The following is a 16,412-nucleotide window of genomic DNA, read 5'->3' as shown; positions in this document are numbered from 1 at the left end:
TAGTTTTCTGAGCATGTGCAGTACAGTGTTTTTGCATTAGTCCAATCTGTGTAGTCAGTTAAATGAAGGGCGTGACAGTACATGCATGGGCCAAGGTCATGATCAGTTCTGAAGTGGATCCAGTGGAGGTCACTGTTGTGTGTGAGCTCGCTGAGCCATCGGTGTCACTTCAGGCCAGTCTCTCAGCGCTGGCCCCAGACGAACCAGGATGCGGGTTTTCTATGTGCGATGCAGGGCAGGGATGTGCTCAGGTTCCCCTGCTCCACGGAGAACGACAGCCTCCACTTGAGCAAGCACTGCAGCAACTGCACACCTCAGCTCACACGCACAAGCATTCAGGGAGGCAGGGGAGAGAAGTGGGCGGAGTAACACACGCCCCCGAGGTACTTTAATATGCAATGAGCTCCAAACAGGCAAGCAAGCAGCAGCGCAGGGACAACTTCACGGCAATAACACGCAGTTCATTCATCTTTACAGCAGCAGACATGCCTCATGGAGCCCCCAGCAGTCCTCCGCATGTCTGGACGCAGAGTTGTTTCACTTTCGTCCGTCTCTTTCTGAACTTTTCTCGGATAAAATACCATGGACCCGCTATGGACGGACACCGGCGCTCCGGTACGGCATGCAAATACGTACTCTGACGTCGGTGATCATGTGGCTTTTGGCGTAGATCCTCCTTGTGATCGCCAATTTTTCCTTTCCTGTCGCCTGTTGTCTGCTCGGCTATTGGACCGCCGTGAGAGCGTCTGAAACAAAACTGGCGTATTTCTTGTCTTCGCACTGGCTTTGGGCTCGGCCCCGCACTACCTGAGCATCGCGCCAAAACGGTGGGCAGGTAAGAAATGGAGAAACTCTTCCCCTGGTTTTGAGGCGGCTCGCCGCGGCTGCCCTCCCAAGTCCCCCAAGTTAAAACTGCATGTAGTTGTTTGTTTGTGCCTCTCTCTCCCAGCCTGCTCTGCCTCACGCCTCTGGTTACACATTTTAACTTGTCCAGCCACAGCAACTTTGCGCGGCCCTGTCCTTTACACCTGCGTACCGACACAGTGAGGCCGCTAAGTTGTTAATTGGACGTTTTCGCCCGGGTGTTTGTAAGTTTCACTTAGGCACGAAGCGACCATGGTGGACGGAGGCAGCGAGGAGAAACACCGTGTCTACTTTTCCTCCTCCCCGTGTCGACATAACCAGCAAAACATGGCCGTCCTTTGCCGACATGTTGTTACGTCGATGGCGAGAGGGGCACATTTGGGGAGAGTGTTTTTTTTTTCTGCGCCCCTCTGTCACATCTCGGGCTGGCCGGTGGACGCCAGCGTCAAACTCCGCACCGCCGCCGGTGTAGCCGCCCGCTCTCAGCGGTACTGAGGTTTGAGCGCAACTTCTGGACTCCGACGTTGTTTATACACTTTGATTTGTGCGACTCTGATGGAGGCGTAACGGCGATGTCTCCTCCCCTCCGACACCTCGGCTCTGCCTGCAGACAGCCTGCACCGTCGGAGCCCTCCAGCCCGCTGTCATCGCAGTAGGCCTGTAAGTGTTGGAAAAAGTCAGGCGTGGTTCGTTTTATTCTCAATATTAACTTTGTTTACGAACCCGGCGCTCCAGACCGGAGGCAGCCTGTGATCCGCACACTGAACCAGGGAGAGTGTGTTCTCGGTGGACCCTGTAAAAGCCTGTGCGCGGTTAGTGGTTGGTTGGTGTCTCACTGTACTGCATGCTTTATGCTGCACTGTACAGTGTAACATGTGTGAAGTCACTGAGAGTGCGGTATGAAAGTGGGAAACATATAGGCTGTGCATCAGACTTAGCACAGTCAGTTTTTTTTTTTTTTTTTTTTAGTTCCATCAATATGTCATATAATAATGTGTACTATGTCAGATGGGATAGGAAACATTTGAGTAATGTGTGTTGCATTCACCTGTACAATAATGTGGGTGTCACATTACACATTCATTCCTAAGGAATGTACCCTGTTGCCTTTTGGGGATCTGACATTATTCGGGTTGCCTATATACAACTTCACTAGAACTATGTACTATCCAGACACACAGGTGGTACCACAGCCTTTCCTACCTTACATAACCACGACTGCTCTGACTTCCATACAGTAAGGTATGAACATCTGCATTTGGAGAAGAGCACACTGGTATCAGATTAGTGATGATGACTATAATAAGAAAAATGATTTAAAAAAGCTTAACATTTCCAAGAACGGAGACGTGCGGGGACAGTAACGCCAGCTGGCTCTCAGTGCCAGTTACAATTAGATATTGACTCTGTCAGGATGGAGGCTGTGATTAAAGTAGTGTTTTATATCTACCCTACTGTAGTATTGGTCCCTGGCACAGATTTACTATGCAATAATTCAGTGCACCTGTTCACTAGTGTACAGTCTCAGACATCTGACAGGTCTGCACACTCAGTCCCTACAGGTGGGCCAATTAATTGGAAAGCATTTAGTGCCTGTTACGGATATTTCTTTTCTAAGTAAAGCTGTCAGTGTCTTGTATTCACTTAACTTGCTGTGCGTGTGATGAAATAATGCATGTAGACCATTAGATGATGTTCTCTCAGCATGGGGACGACCTGTTATGTTGTATTTCTAAACACTGTGTGATCAGCAGTCTCAACCTCTGTGAAAGATGTAAGTGATTTTGATCACAGTGCAGTTAACCCTCCTGTCATACCCGTTACCAGCAATTCCTCTGTGTGTAAACGTGTCTTCGCTCACTAAGCCATGCACTTTTGCTCTTTACATGTGAAGAGAAATTTGGCTCATGTTTTGTTCTTCACATGGTTTCGGCTTGTGATCTGCCAAATCACAGATAATGTTATATAATTTGTAATGACAGCCAGCTCGTTTTTATTGGTGGCTGAGCAATCAAAGGGTTTCTGATAAAAGTAAACCATCATGTATCAAATCAGACACAGACAGTTGCTTGCTGTGTCAAGCATTTTTGCATAACAATGTAGGGTATACATCTAAAAATAAGTGATATTAATATATGTTTTCTTTCACTTAAACCTAATAAAATAGGTTTGTTTTTGAACTATTATTTGCTTCTTTCTTCAACTAAATTGATGAAGAAATCAGTAGTAGAAAGAAGTGGTAAATCTAAAATCTAAAATTCCTATTATTATGTAGTGTTGAGTATATAGGATATTTTGACAGATGCAAGATTAAGTCTGTGTTTAGATATGATTTTTGGGGAGATTGTTATTTCCAGTATTGCTCAGGGGATTAGAGGAATGCACAGATGTCACATCCTACCTTGTTGTCCATAGCATTAGTGATTGTTCCATCATTTCTACATGGCAACAGGGCAAGAGAGAGCTTCAATATGTACAGCCTAAAATTATTTTGTTTATTTACAGTAAGATGGCATCTATTATTTTTGAAGAAGTTGCATAGAAAATAAGTCTACCCTCAATGAATCATCTGTTTTCCCAGCCATAGTTTTTCTCTATGTACTGTGACCTCCTGAATGTCACAGCTGAAACATCCAGCTGTGAAGCGATCCGCTCTATTTGTTCCTAGAAACAGTTATTTGCTACTGTAGTCAGACAGTGGAAAATGGACAAGATCTAGACTGTCGCCTTCATTTAAAAAGAAAATTATAAAACATCAAAAATTAGTGTGAGATTATAACCCGATAATGTAATAAAAAAAAAAAAAACACAAGGATGTTACTGTTTAGCTAGATTTAATCAGACAGCAAGTACACTAGTCATTTCAATTCAAAGCAGCAGGTATGGTTTCGTTCATAATGTCAAGTTTAACTAATTATGTTTTTGGAAAAGTCAAACATCATGTGGCATCAGAGGCAGTTTTATTTATCTGACAGAGAAACAAGCGCACTGTAGTCAACTATCATTTGTATAATGACATGTGAGATCTGATTGACAGTCATCGTACCAGCTGATGCTTCATGTGTCAGTCATGCTGGAGAGAGCCATTGAAATTATCTGATGCAGTTTCCGACTGCCAACTGGAACTAACCTGAGAAGAAGACTGACAGTAGCACATTTGACTGAGAAATTATATTTGTCCTCAGTAATTGAAAGTGGCCATTTGGCAAGTAGTATATGTGGTCTGCGCCCTGCTAATGTTATAGACGCGCTACAAAATAATCTTGGAATATTACAAAAGATGAACTGGGGCATATGAGGGTCCATGGGGCTCACTGTGACTTTACTGAGCCACTAGAAACATTTTGTCAGTATGTCACATTTAGTCATCTTCAGGACAGATCTAGACATCAGGACTATTTAGTGTTGTTCACATGTAATGACTGCAGTGCCAAAAATTACTCTTTTTTTTTTATTCAAAGATGGCACTGTATGACTTTTAGCAAAAACTGGTACAGGAGTGCAGGTTTACTAGATAACAGCCAACAGCTCATTTTGTAGTTTGGTTGACTCGCAGAATAAATGTTTGTGAAGCGTGCTAACTGGAGCGATCCTGCCCAGACAGTTGGGCACAGGGTGCTTGTAGTAATGGGCCATGTTTAAATTTAGCTTTTAATTCACTGGCACGGTGGCGCTATCTTGCTCAAACCCTGGCTGTTCATAACAAACTTTGGTTAATACTATAGGAGTATATTGGTGTGAAACAGAAACTCAAGTTCCTTATTTTAAACTCTCACTGTTGTAGTCTGTGTGTGATATAAGAGAGTCTGTTGACTGGCCCTTTTATATTTGACTGTTTGTTTTGGCCCACACTATATATGGCTCTTATTTTCAGTTGACTTATGGTTGGTTTCAACACATTTTTGTTTTTCACATTCATCAGGAACATCCAGGCTTTCCTGCCTGCACATCACACTTCCACATCCATCCCAGAGCTGTATAATGGCTCCCCATTCTCTTGTTGAAACACTGGAATGAGTCATCATTGGTTGGAGGATGGAGGTTGTTGTCATCATGGCCCGTCGTGCTCAGCTTGGCTCTGTGATGACATCACCAACATCTACTCTGTGCTTTGTTCCAGTGTTTTTTCGGTTCAGGTCCTCTTCTCTGCTGTGCCTCCGCCGGCTTCTCAGACGTGTTGTTAGGTGACTAAGGCAACCACAGAGATGAGCTCATCACCTGTAGGTGGGGCTGAGAGGGAGAGTGTGATGGAGGGGTGGAGACAATTAGAGAGGCAGAGGAGTTACACAGGGACAGATGGAGGGGGAGCATGAAATAAACACTGTATGAGAGTATGTGTGACGTCTGAGACAGAGTGGTACGGAGGAAGAGACAAGTGACATGGGATGAGAGTGACTAGATAGGAAGACGAGTGAGAAGCTGATGGAGACTAAAGCTCCACCAGCACCTTAACCTGTAAAAGCAGCTTTCTCATGTAGGTGTTGTGTTGATTTTGGTGTAAAAAGTCTGCAATGTTACTAGCTCAGATTCCTAGAAATCTCCACCACAGCTCTAGAGGAAACTGAAGTATCAACATTTCCAGGTAAAGCACACAAAAGGTCACAGCATTCTTGATTGTAATGGTTTTATGTTTCCACTCAGGCAATATGTGTCTCCAGTAATGTACTTGATGTGAGGATGCCATTTGGCAGCATTGAAAGTCTTATTGGAAATTTTAATTTTAAGGATTGAATCTAGGGCTGGCGTGTTGACCATGTCGCAACCAAACCAAAGGATTCACCATAGAAAAGGTAGCTGCAGAGCAAAGAAAGAACACAGTCACATTGTCTAAGCAGTGTGAAAGAGAAACAAGAGACGACACAGCAGTGAGAGCCTGAAAAGATCAGTGTGTGTGTATGCGTGTGAGAAAGCAGGTACACTCGACCCCACTATTAGTGTCTGCACTCAGGCAGTTCATAAGATTTCACTGCTTCATTGCTGCATTGATTATTATTTAGGTTTATGGTTGCATAGCAGTTTGTACAGCAACGTGCTGCATTTGCAAGCATGAAGCACCGTTCACAGGGCTTGTGTGTGTTCAACATACTTGGCCTGTAAAGTTGATTCTGGTTCTTGTAACCACTGCAGTCTTTTAGAACTTGAAGCTGCTTCTGCAGTCGACAAATTATATCCTCTGGTTAAATCCGAACGTAACAACCACTACATGCAACTGTCAAAAAAGTTAGTCATACCAATTCACACGGTCAGCATCTCTATCTCATATAGGTCATGAGTGCAGTCACTCCCTGCTCCCCTTCTCCCATCCCGATGTGTCCTCCAGATTTCAAGTTTGGAGTAAAAAGGGAAAGAGGGAAAATGGAGAGAGAAGGCTTACCAAAAGGCCTTCTGCACTGCACCACGTCAGCCACTGGCAGAGCTCAGGCACGCCCCTCCTGCCAGCATGAGACCAATGAGCAGAGGCTGGAGACAATTCACAAGCCACACCCACTGCAGGGAAGGCAGAGATTGACAGGTGGGAAATCTGGTCGCACAGGAGCACCGAATGCTCGCTGAGACTCTAACAAACACGAAATAAAGAACTCCAAAGTCTCAAGGCTGTCTGATTTGGACTCTGCAGGACAGTTAAGACCTAAATCCTTCTTACCTACTTATGCATGCACTCACACATAGATAAATATAGATACTGTGGATAATAATATAAACCTTTCCCCTAAACATTATTTTGCATTATGATGTGTGTCGTTTGTAGTGATTATAAGATGGTAGCTGTTAGACTCAAGTTTAGCTGTGCCTCTCCCTTGTCCCTTGTCATTGTTGACCTAATTTGTAAGCTGCTGGTGGGGTCCAAGATGACCATTGCCCCACTCCACTGGAGTCCCTCAATTACCGCAACTACAAAAACTCACATTTTACCCTGCTCAAACAAAAAAGCACTTTTTAGCAGCAATTCTAGCTCTTGAAAGTTGACATTGTGGAGTACAAGGTTTTCATGAGAGTCATACACAGTTAACAGCTGACTGGCTGTGCACAAGGCCGTGAGGGAAAGAGAGAAGCTAGACAGCAGGAGTGTTAAAAGGACAGGCGAGCATTATTGTGGAAGTCATAAAAATGAAGAAGGATACTTTACCCCTGTATTAAGTTAATTTGCTGGTATGAGACTCTGCCCTGCAGTCCATCTACTTTTCATTCCCACTTGCAGTGAATGCATGCGATTTGTTGGCCTGTGTCACTGCGGTAACTTTGACTGTGTAGGAGCTGCATCAACAAACTGAATCGAGACAGACCATCAGTGCAGATGTTCCATGACGACAGTTTGGCCATTGGACATATGTTGGTTCCATAATAATATCAAGCACCGCAAAAACTGCTCACCATAGTGCTCACAGTTATGTAAATATTCATGAATGTGTTAAAGATATAGTGCAGCTGTAAGAGATGTTAAAGGTTAATGCACAGTCACTTGCAAACAAAAGTAGAGTTACTGTGTATGCCCTTAATACAATTGTTTTTTTGTTTTTTTTTTGTTTTTTTTCCTGGATTTTAAACATTGCTGCTGTCGTGACACTGATTGACCTCTGCAGGGTTTCTGCTCCTGGATGCAGGCACACACGCTTTCTGTTGGCTACGGTGTTACCATGGTAACGCTGCCATCAGCTGTGGAGTGGGTGACACTTGGATATTTTTATAGTTTGCCCTTTGTGTGACGGTGCGTATGTGTTCAGTGTGGAGACAGGTGTGGTGGTGGAAAACTTGTGTGTTCAGTGTTGTGTGAACCAAATTAAACAGAAAACTGGATTTTTAATTGAGTGCAGTGGAGCCTGCCTGACAGTATCTCTGTAATGTAGACCACTGTATCTCTTGACAGTGTTTGTAAACTGATTACAGTCCCAGTAATGATTATGGGGATACTTTCCTTGAAATTCCATGTGAAAGTTTGGAAACTTGTCACAAAAGCTGGTCGCTGCAAATGTAGTAGATTGATTAAAGTATCAACAATTTACAGCAGCTAAAATCTGCTGATGTGACTAAATATTTCTAAAATCTGTTATGCCACTTTTATACATACATCACTATCAGTGTATAGGTACCCTGATAAGTAATTTTATAATAAAAATGTTTGAGGTAACAGCCTGCCATCTCAGCTTAGCATAAAAACTGTATACAGGTAATGTGGAACAAGGAGACATCTAGCATGGACCTGTCCAAAGGTAACAAAATCCATTTAAAAACATTATATGTTGTTTAATCTGTAAAACAGCAAATCATATAAATGATAATTTATCAAATTGCAGGGGGTTTTGAAGAGTTGAGAAAGTTACTGCTTCAGTATTTGTTCATTAGTGATCTTGGGAGGTGCTGGTAGGCAGAACCAGTCACTCTTACTCCATTTGTCTCATTTATACCTTGGGACAAAAGCAATTACGTGTATTTCCCAAAAGGTCAAACTGTTCCTTTTGGTGGATCCTAAATGTTCATATTTGTTGTCTTTATGCAACATGCATGATGTACACACACTTCAGTATCAGTATTTGCATTAAACCCAAAACAGTCGCTATTGGTTGGAGAACAGTGACAGTATAATTTATCTGTGTTTAGTCTTTATCCCAGCCTAGTAAAAGTAGCACTTGCTCTGTTGCTATGCAGAACATAGCAAGCTCTCAAACACAGTGCAGCACTTTGCTTTGCTCTAGAGGAGCTGTGTGATGAGATTTAAATTAATTCTGCGACGGTCCGAAATTTTGCCTGGTCTACCCCTGCTGGGACATGTTTTAATGGTAGTGGTGCCTCTCGTCCCCTACACAATCTAGACACACACGTTGTCCTTCCCACTGCAGTGTCTGACTTGTGGAACAAGCAGTCAGGAGGGAAAACACACTCAAAACAGCCGGCGAGAGAGAGAAACGCACCCCTTATTGCAGTGCCAACAAAGCTTGATATGCACTTTCTCTATGCAGTATGTTTCCGTGATATAAAATGTATGATGGGGCTTCAAAGTTTTAGGTAATGTGACAGGAAAGTCCTATCACTGCTACAGCCAGTGCCTCTGCACCTTGTGGTTTCTAAGCTGCTTTCTTGTCTTGTTTTGTTTGTCTTTTCACAGTCCCTGTGTAACTGGCTGGTTTGTACTTAATTCAAGGCTTCCAGTGCAGGAGGCGCAGAGGTTGCCATTCACATGCCTTTGTGATTGTGATGACTGTGTGCCTGAAAACTCAGGCACCAGGTTCACAGCGTCTCTGAAGTACACTCATTTCTCTCACCTTTTTCAGCAGTAAAAGTGAACCCCACCAAAATCTGCCAGCTGTTCAGCTTGGTCTTTGTTCGTTGTCTGTTGTACAGGAGAGAGCTGTGGCACAGGACATGCTATTTCATACGTCAACGCAGGCACACCTGATCAGTCTGGCTGCATTATATTATTTCATATTTACTTTGCTTACTACTAGTTTAGTAAAAATACAGCTGTACCCATTTACCTTTGCTCTATTACCATAGTGAGCCAGCTGTTTGCCAATAGTTACAAGTCTTTATAAACACCAGTCATTAAAAGTTTAACTGGGGGCATATGCATTTTTTTCTTTATATCAGATAGATGTTTTTAACAAGATATCTGCAACAAAAAAAAAGTGCAACTTATGTAGCTTTTCCAGAATTCCAGTTTTTGAGCAGAGTGTGAGCCATGTTTTTTCCCCCTACTACATTGATTACGCTAATGATACCCAGAAATAGGATCTGAGTGGAGTGTGTGCTGCTGTGACTCATCTGCTCAGTGTCATTTCTTCTCACTGCTTTTTGAATAGGACTGTTCTATAGCACCACTGTGTTTCTGTCGTGTTAGATCATATGTCTCTCTTCATACGTTAGACAGGCTCAGTGGTACTGAGGGTTTGTATCAATCCCTCCCGCACTCTCTTCAGTATGTCTGCAGCTTAAACTGATTACTGCTAGTGCTGATAAATGTATTTGGTGCCTGGCAGCATTAAAGGGAACTCCTTCAAAAAGATGGCTCCACTATTATAATGCAGCAATCAGACAGACAGCCAGACAACAGTCAAGTACAGACAGACGGGCAGGCAAGGGGCTGCCAGGCTGAGTATTCATACAAGTTTAATGAGCATCCAGACAGTAGGGAGTTTGTGGCTCCAGCACTGTGCTCACTGTGCACACACAAGCGAACAGGCTGACTAGGTTAGACACACTAACAAACAGGTGGGAGACTGACTACTTGACCCGGGTTATGAAATCAGCCAAGTTCGATATTCAAAATAAAATGAAATCTATCACATGGAAAGCCCAGGAAGCAGCCTGAATCATTATTTTGTACATGTTTTTGTCTGTGATGCTTACAGCCAATGAAACGGAGAAAAAAATTCTTCTCTCAAGGACACCGACTGATTACCTTTTATTTGTAAGACTGAAGCCTATTAGTAAGGTTATCAACCAAGTTATTTTCTTAAAGTTTCTTAAGTTGATTATGTGACTGTACCAGTTATCTTTTCCATGTGGGCATTCAGTGCTCCCAAGCTGCCAGCCAAGACAGCAGGAGAGCAGCTCCTCCCTCCTCTAGTGAAATGATAGTGCAGACAGAGGAGAAGTCTGCTGGTGCCAGTGTATCCTCCGGGTTCAGCACTCTTTACGTTTTACTATCATCTTCGTTTGAGAGAGTCAGGGCACACAAGTTTAACCCAAACTGCTGCAACCCAAACCACAGAGCTGCCTGTATTTATATCAAGTAAGATAATGTTCCATTTTCTCACTCAGCCTCTGCCTTGTAGTGAGCGCTTTTTTTCTGTGACTCAGTAGGCAGATTAATAGGCAAGCTCATGTCTGATGTCATCCATCGACTTGAACGTGATTATGGAGGAGCCAGTGGCAGGGTTTGTGAACAGCAGAGGTATTATTTAAGTTCTGTAGCAGTTGTGTTTACAGCTTACTAATATGGATGTTGCATAAATGGTATTGCTCATCCTCCCCCCCCCCACTTGTGTGGGTTCAACACACCAGTAGGAGGTAGAAGCCTTTCTCTTCTGCTTTCTGCAGCTTTTGCTCATGAGTACATCCAAAAAGTGTGCAGGGTGTGTTATAGCAGTGAGGCAGCAGAAGTTCAGCAGGTCATATAAAGAGGCACTTGAGATGCAGCTGACAGATGCATCTTGAATTCCTTCTTACCGGATCTTGGCTATATTCCTGCGTTTTGGGCAAGAACTGACTTTGAGAGACAGAGCCACAGTGAATGCTGCACTATGCCACCTTATTTACTCTGAGGTGTTTACTTCATATGTACCCTTACAAGATATTTATCAATGCAATACCCACTACAAGGTTAATTGTCAGGAAGTTTGCAACTCCCTAAGAAATCTTTGTAGTGCTCTTTATGATTAGCGTGGTTGTTCTGATGTCTGGAGCCTTTTCCGATCATTGTGACTGTTCCTTGACATTCCCCATCGACGTTTCAGTTAGTGGAGAAATGTCACAAACTCAGCACACCACTCTGCATCCTAGAGGAAAAGCTTTTAAGACACACAGCTTGTCTACTATTCCTGCCATATTCCCATTTTCATCAGGATATCTGTTTTTTTCATGTTGCTAAAACACCAAATATAGACCCACATGCAGTCGGGTCATCCCTGTATATACAGCCTCTGTTGGTGACACGGATGGAGCAGCTACTTGACTACAGCTCTACATCCATGGTTGCTATAGCGACGCCATGGTAATGAGCCTGCATTCTAATGATGCCTCGGTGGGTTGTTCGAGGAGTTGAGATATCTCGGGACACTGAGTCGAATAGCGATGACAGCCTTCAAGCCTTGAAGGGTACAATAGCATGTGATTAATGAGTAGCTGTTGGACAGGTTCAAATTAAGTCAGACAGTCCTAACCTGCTACAGGGAGAGAATAACCTAAAGATTTACTTTTCTCATATATACTGTTGTTCCACCCATGTGCAGTATAACTGTACATGCTTAGGTATTTTCACCCCATTAAACGGGCTCTTTAAAACATTTTCTTTTGTCAGCGTTTGGGTAGTGTTGTATACAGGGGACTGCATTTGAAAGAGGACCTTCCCTTGTCCTCTGTGCTGACTTAGTTTTATGGAACCTCATTATGTCCTGACAGAAGAGCTCTGCTGCTGCATTGACCCATTTGATTTTTACTCATGTGAATATGAGTATGAAGCTTTCGCATGAGGCCTCTAGAATATCAATAGACTTTCAGTGAGATAAGCTTCTCCCTCTCCTCTCATTACAATATCACCCTGGGAAAGTTTTCTCTGCTTTTTTTTTTTTTTTTTTTTTTTTTGATGGTGTCATTTACACAAAGCCCAAATAAAGAAGCTTTTGCCATTTTAGGCGATGTATCTATTTTGTCTCTGGTTCCTGACTATTCTCACACTGCAACACAGATTCATGATTACTCCATATTTCAACTTGTCTTGCTGACAGCCTCAGACCTGTCAACTGCATATATTTGCATACCAGCTACATTGTGAAACTGCTGTTATCAAACTGTGATGATGAAAGTTTTTAGTCTACTTAAAAAGACACTGAAATATTGCTTTTAAGAAACTTGTTTTATAGAGAATCAGGTAAGTTCATGTCCGCTTTAAATCAGTATGAAGCAGCAAAATCGAGCTAATCTTAGCCCTGTAAAACTGAAAAACTATCTGTCAGAAAAACTGAAATACATGTTTACACCGAGTTGATATAAACGTTCTGTTTACTGATCAGTGAATAGTTAGGTCAAATTTATCTTAAGTATATGCTTAGCTGTTTCTTTTTGTTTTTTTTTTTAAATCATTTTTAATATCGTTATATTAATACAGATACTTGAGGTGGCACCCGAGGACATTTTCTAATGTTGGTAGTTTTGCAGAAATCACAACAAAGAACATAGAAATTAAGAAGTGGTGCAAACAATGATTATCTTCCTGATTAGTCTGTAAAATGTTAGAAAATAGTGAAAAATACCCATAAGATGTTTCCAGAGCCCAAGTGGACATATTCAAATTCAAATTATTATTATTTTTTTGTCATGGTAGAAACAGTCACATGTTCACACTTGAGAAGCAGAAGCCAGTCAACTTTTGCTTAGTAAATTACTTAAAAAAAGGACTTTTGACTATCATTCAGCTCATTGTTGCACAATCACTGACTTGTGTATTGTCTCATTTCTATTCCATATCTGTAACGTCGTCCTTGAGATTTTCTCGATCATACATACACACTGAGGTAAAACATGAGAATTTTGCCTTTTGTCCGTTTGCAATGTGTGAGGTTATGGACTCATCACAAGGCTGAAAGTTCTGGTTTGCTGTTCTCTGCACACACTGTTCTTTCCATTCATTAGCACGAAACAACAAATACTCATTAGACACGGCAATGCTTTTTCAATCCTCCACTGTTCAGTAATTTCATTATTAGTCAGCTGCAATTAGTTTCTAGTTCTTTGTGAGGTCGCTTTTTAGCACCGGCAACAGTGTTCTGTCTGCTGTGCTTCCACTGTTTGTCAGGCTCGTTTGACCTTTTTTTTTTGTGTTGAGACGTTTTTGCCTACTGGCTTGCTGTTGACTCTTTTAGGTGGTGGCACACTGCTGTGCTGAAATAACCCAGCAGGTTGCATTACTTAAAACGCCTCTTTGAAAGAGTGCCTATGTTTCATTTGTTGATTTTCCTTTGCAGATAATTTAATTTCCCAATTTCTGAAACAGACAAAATAAATCTAAAATCATTTACATCAATTATTAAAACCATCTGCTCTCTATGTTTCTCTGGCTTGTACTGTCATGCAGGGTGATTCACTGATTAAATGCACTTAAGTCAAAATAGCAGAAGTAGAGGAAAAGGTGGTTCTTAATCAAATTTAGGCCAAAATTAAAATGTCTTTCTAATATGTATAATTGTGTGTGTGTGTTTTTTTTTTTTTTTACTCTGGTTCTTGTCTTCTTTATCCCAACCAGGTAGAGTCCTGTCATGTAGTTCGAGGAGGCTGACCAGCACCACAGCTGACGCTGTCAGCAAGCCCAGCCTAATCAACACTAGAACAATCCCATCTCTATCAGACCTTCACTTTCCACTGCCTCCATTCTCCCCAGCCACTAATCTTACCCCAGGGGAACGCTTCAGGCTCCTTGGCTGCTGTTTCCCCACAAACTGCCCAGTGTTCATACCCCTCTCAGGCCAGTGCTCCTGGCTGTCTATACACAGGACTCCTGAATCTTGGGCACCTTGTTTATAGTCTTCTCAACATCATCCCTGGCCAAGCACAAGCACCAAGTGAGGGCACCTGTCCACCAGGACACAACCAGAATCTACCATCATCATGTCCAGTCGACGGAAGACTTCTACTCCCTGTATGATCCGACCAGAGCAGACCATGGTGGAGCTGGATGATGAGGCAGAAGAATCGCAGGACATGGAGGTATACTTCGCATATGTTTGGCAAGAGCACCTGGCTTTTCTTTAATAGTGGCTCTTGTTATTTTACAAATAAAGCACCCTGCTACATTTGAAAAAACAAAAGGCCTTGGATGAAAGTTGTGAATTTAAATTTGCACACAGAGTGGAAACATGGGTTGACCTTTTTCTTTTTTCTTTTTTAAACACAGACAATCATATAAAAACATTGTAAAAACATCAGCCATAATGCAGTAATTTTAAGTATTCTATATATATATAATACAGTTGTTTATGTATAATTCATTGGACGTACTAATCTTAGAATTCAGGTTCTAAGTCTAGTGGATGATTCAACAAATACATTGTATCATGTGCACATATTTGAAAATGCCATTTCTAGTCATTCCCATGAGAAAACTGCTTTTTCCCTCTACCAGACAACAAGTGAGAACCATACTCTCGAGGGGCCTATGGAGACAGATCTCTCAACAGACACAGAGCCATCTATGGACTCACATCATCCCTTCCCTACAGTGGATCCATTAGGCAAAGCAACAGATCCCACCACAGCTCCAGAAAAACCAGCAACAGAGCCACCAGACCTTTCTAAGCCTCAGCGGAGGCAGCAAGGTGGCTATGAGTGCAAATACTGCCCCTTCTCCACACAGAACCTAAACACTTTCAAAGAACACGTAGATGCCAACCATCCTAACGTCATCCTCAACCCTCTGTATCTGTGTGCTGTCTGCAACTTTAACACAAAGAAGTTTGACACCCTGACAGAACACAATGAGACGTGTCACCCAGGGGAGAGCAACTTCAAGTTCAAACGTATCAAAATGAACAACCAGACAATCTTAGAACAGACAATTGAGGGGTGCAGTAACAATGCAGTCATTTACAACACTTCAAGCGCCATTTCTGGCAAAGGGGACGAATTAGGCCCTCTGCCACCAAGCAAACCCACAGCAATCAAGATTGGCAAACCAAAAATTATTCCATCAGATAATAAACGGACAGACTCTCAGCTGGGTAAAATGACACAAGACCTGGTCAAGAAACCAATCACAGCAGTCAACGTGAACGGGACAGTCATCATCCCTGAGTCAACTCTCCTCAAAGCTGATGGCCTTTCTCACATCATGCCTTCCCTACAGCGGCCTTTAAACTATACCCAGGTAGGACATGCAGTGGAGGGAGGATAATGTTACCTGTTTTATGTACAGTTTTTGTGCTATTAACTGGATTTTTTTTTTTTTTTTACAATTCAGTTTTTGTACAAATTAAGCAAGAGCAGGAGCTTTAGAGGTGCTAATAACCATTAGAACCAAGCTAAGTGTATCCTTTTGGTTGCAGTTTTTATGTTACCTAAGCATAAATACATTAGACTGGTATTGATTTAATCTACCTCATGATGAAAAAGCAAGCAGTCACGCTTCCACAATGTCAAGCAATTCTTTTAAGAGACTTCAGTAACTTAAATCCATTTATTTTATAGTATAATCTGTCAGAACACAGCATGTCATCCCAACCTAAAAATGTAAAATGCATAGAATTTAACGTTTTAACAATTTCAAGATAATAAATGAATTAGAAATCGCTTTTTATTTGGGTTTGAAGTAGCATCCTGTTACTGGTGCAAAATTACCACCATGCTAAATTTCATGCTTTTGTATGAACAATGCAACACAAAATACTACATAGAAAACATTATTTACATTGTATAGGAGGAGAAATAATTAGTGTTCACTTTTCATTGCTTCCATTCCAGGTTCCTAAGATCGCAGTGCCCCTCAATACAACCAAATACAACCCTTCGCTGGATGACAACCTGACCCTGATCTCTTCCTTCAACAAATTCCCCTACCCAACACAGGCTGAACTCTCCTGGCTCACTGCAGCCTCAAAACACCCAGAGGAGCAAATCAAAGTCTGGTTCACCACACAGAGGCTCAAACAGGGCATTAGCTGGTCACCTGAGGAGGTGAGATTTATTGTAATAATAATATTTTTTGTTTTCAATTCTCTCCTCTTGAGTGTATTTTGCTGTATCTTTTTTATGACTCAAAGGCAGTTTAAGCTTGAAAGCAAATGCACCCCAAATCACAGGTATACTCATTTCTGCCATAATAACCAGAACTTTTGGGCTTTTGA

The 16,412-nt window shown here is 42.1% G+C and overlaps 1 protein-coding gene across 3 annotated transcripts in view; it reads left to right on the top strand.

Moving 5' to 3' along the window:
• The first annotated feature begins 404 nt into the window (after nucleotides 1-404).
• Nucleotides 405-16,412, top strand: part of zhx2a (zinc fingers and homeoboxes 2a) — a 24,857-nt gene continuing 8,849 nt past the window's right edge. For 2 of the 3 annotated variants that reach the window (XM_026293679.2, XM_026293678.2), the window contains exons 1-4: nucleotides 405-835; nucleotides 13,820-14,280; nucleotides 14,696-15,436; nucleotides 16,030-16,242. In XM_026293679.2, coding sequence (XP_026149464.1) covers nucleotides 14,182-14,280; nucleotides 14,696-15,436; nucleotides 16,030-16,242 — 1,053 coding nt within the window. In that variant the 5' untranslated portion in view covers nucleotides 405-835; nucleotides 13,820-14,181. The remainder of the gene's footprint in view (nucleotides 836-13,819; nucleotides 14,281-14,695; nucleotides 15,437-16,029; nucleotides 16,243-16,412) is intronic. The other variant, XM_026293680.2, reaches the window with a different exon arrangement.

This window comes from Mastacembelus armatus, chromosome 16 (genome assembly GCF_900324485.2).
Source record: "Mastacembelus armatus chromosome 16, fMasArm1.2, whole genome shotgun sequence".
NCBI lineage: Eukaryota > Metazoa > Chordata > Actinopteri > Synbranchiformes > Mastacembelidae > Mastacembelus > Mastacembelus armatus.
Note: the sequence above shows the minus strand (reverse complement) of the source record. Positions and strands in the feature narration are given on the sequence as shown.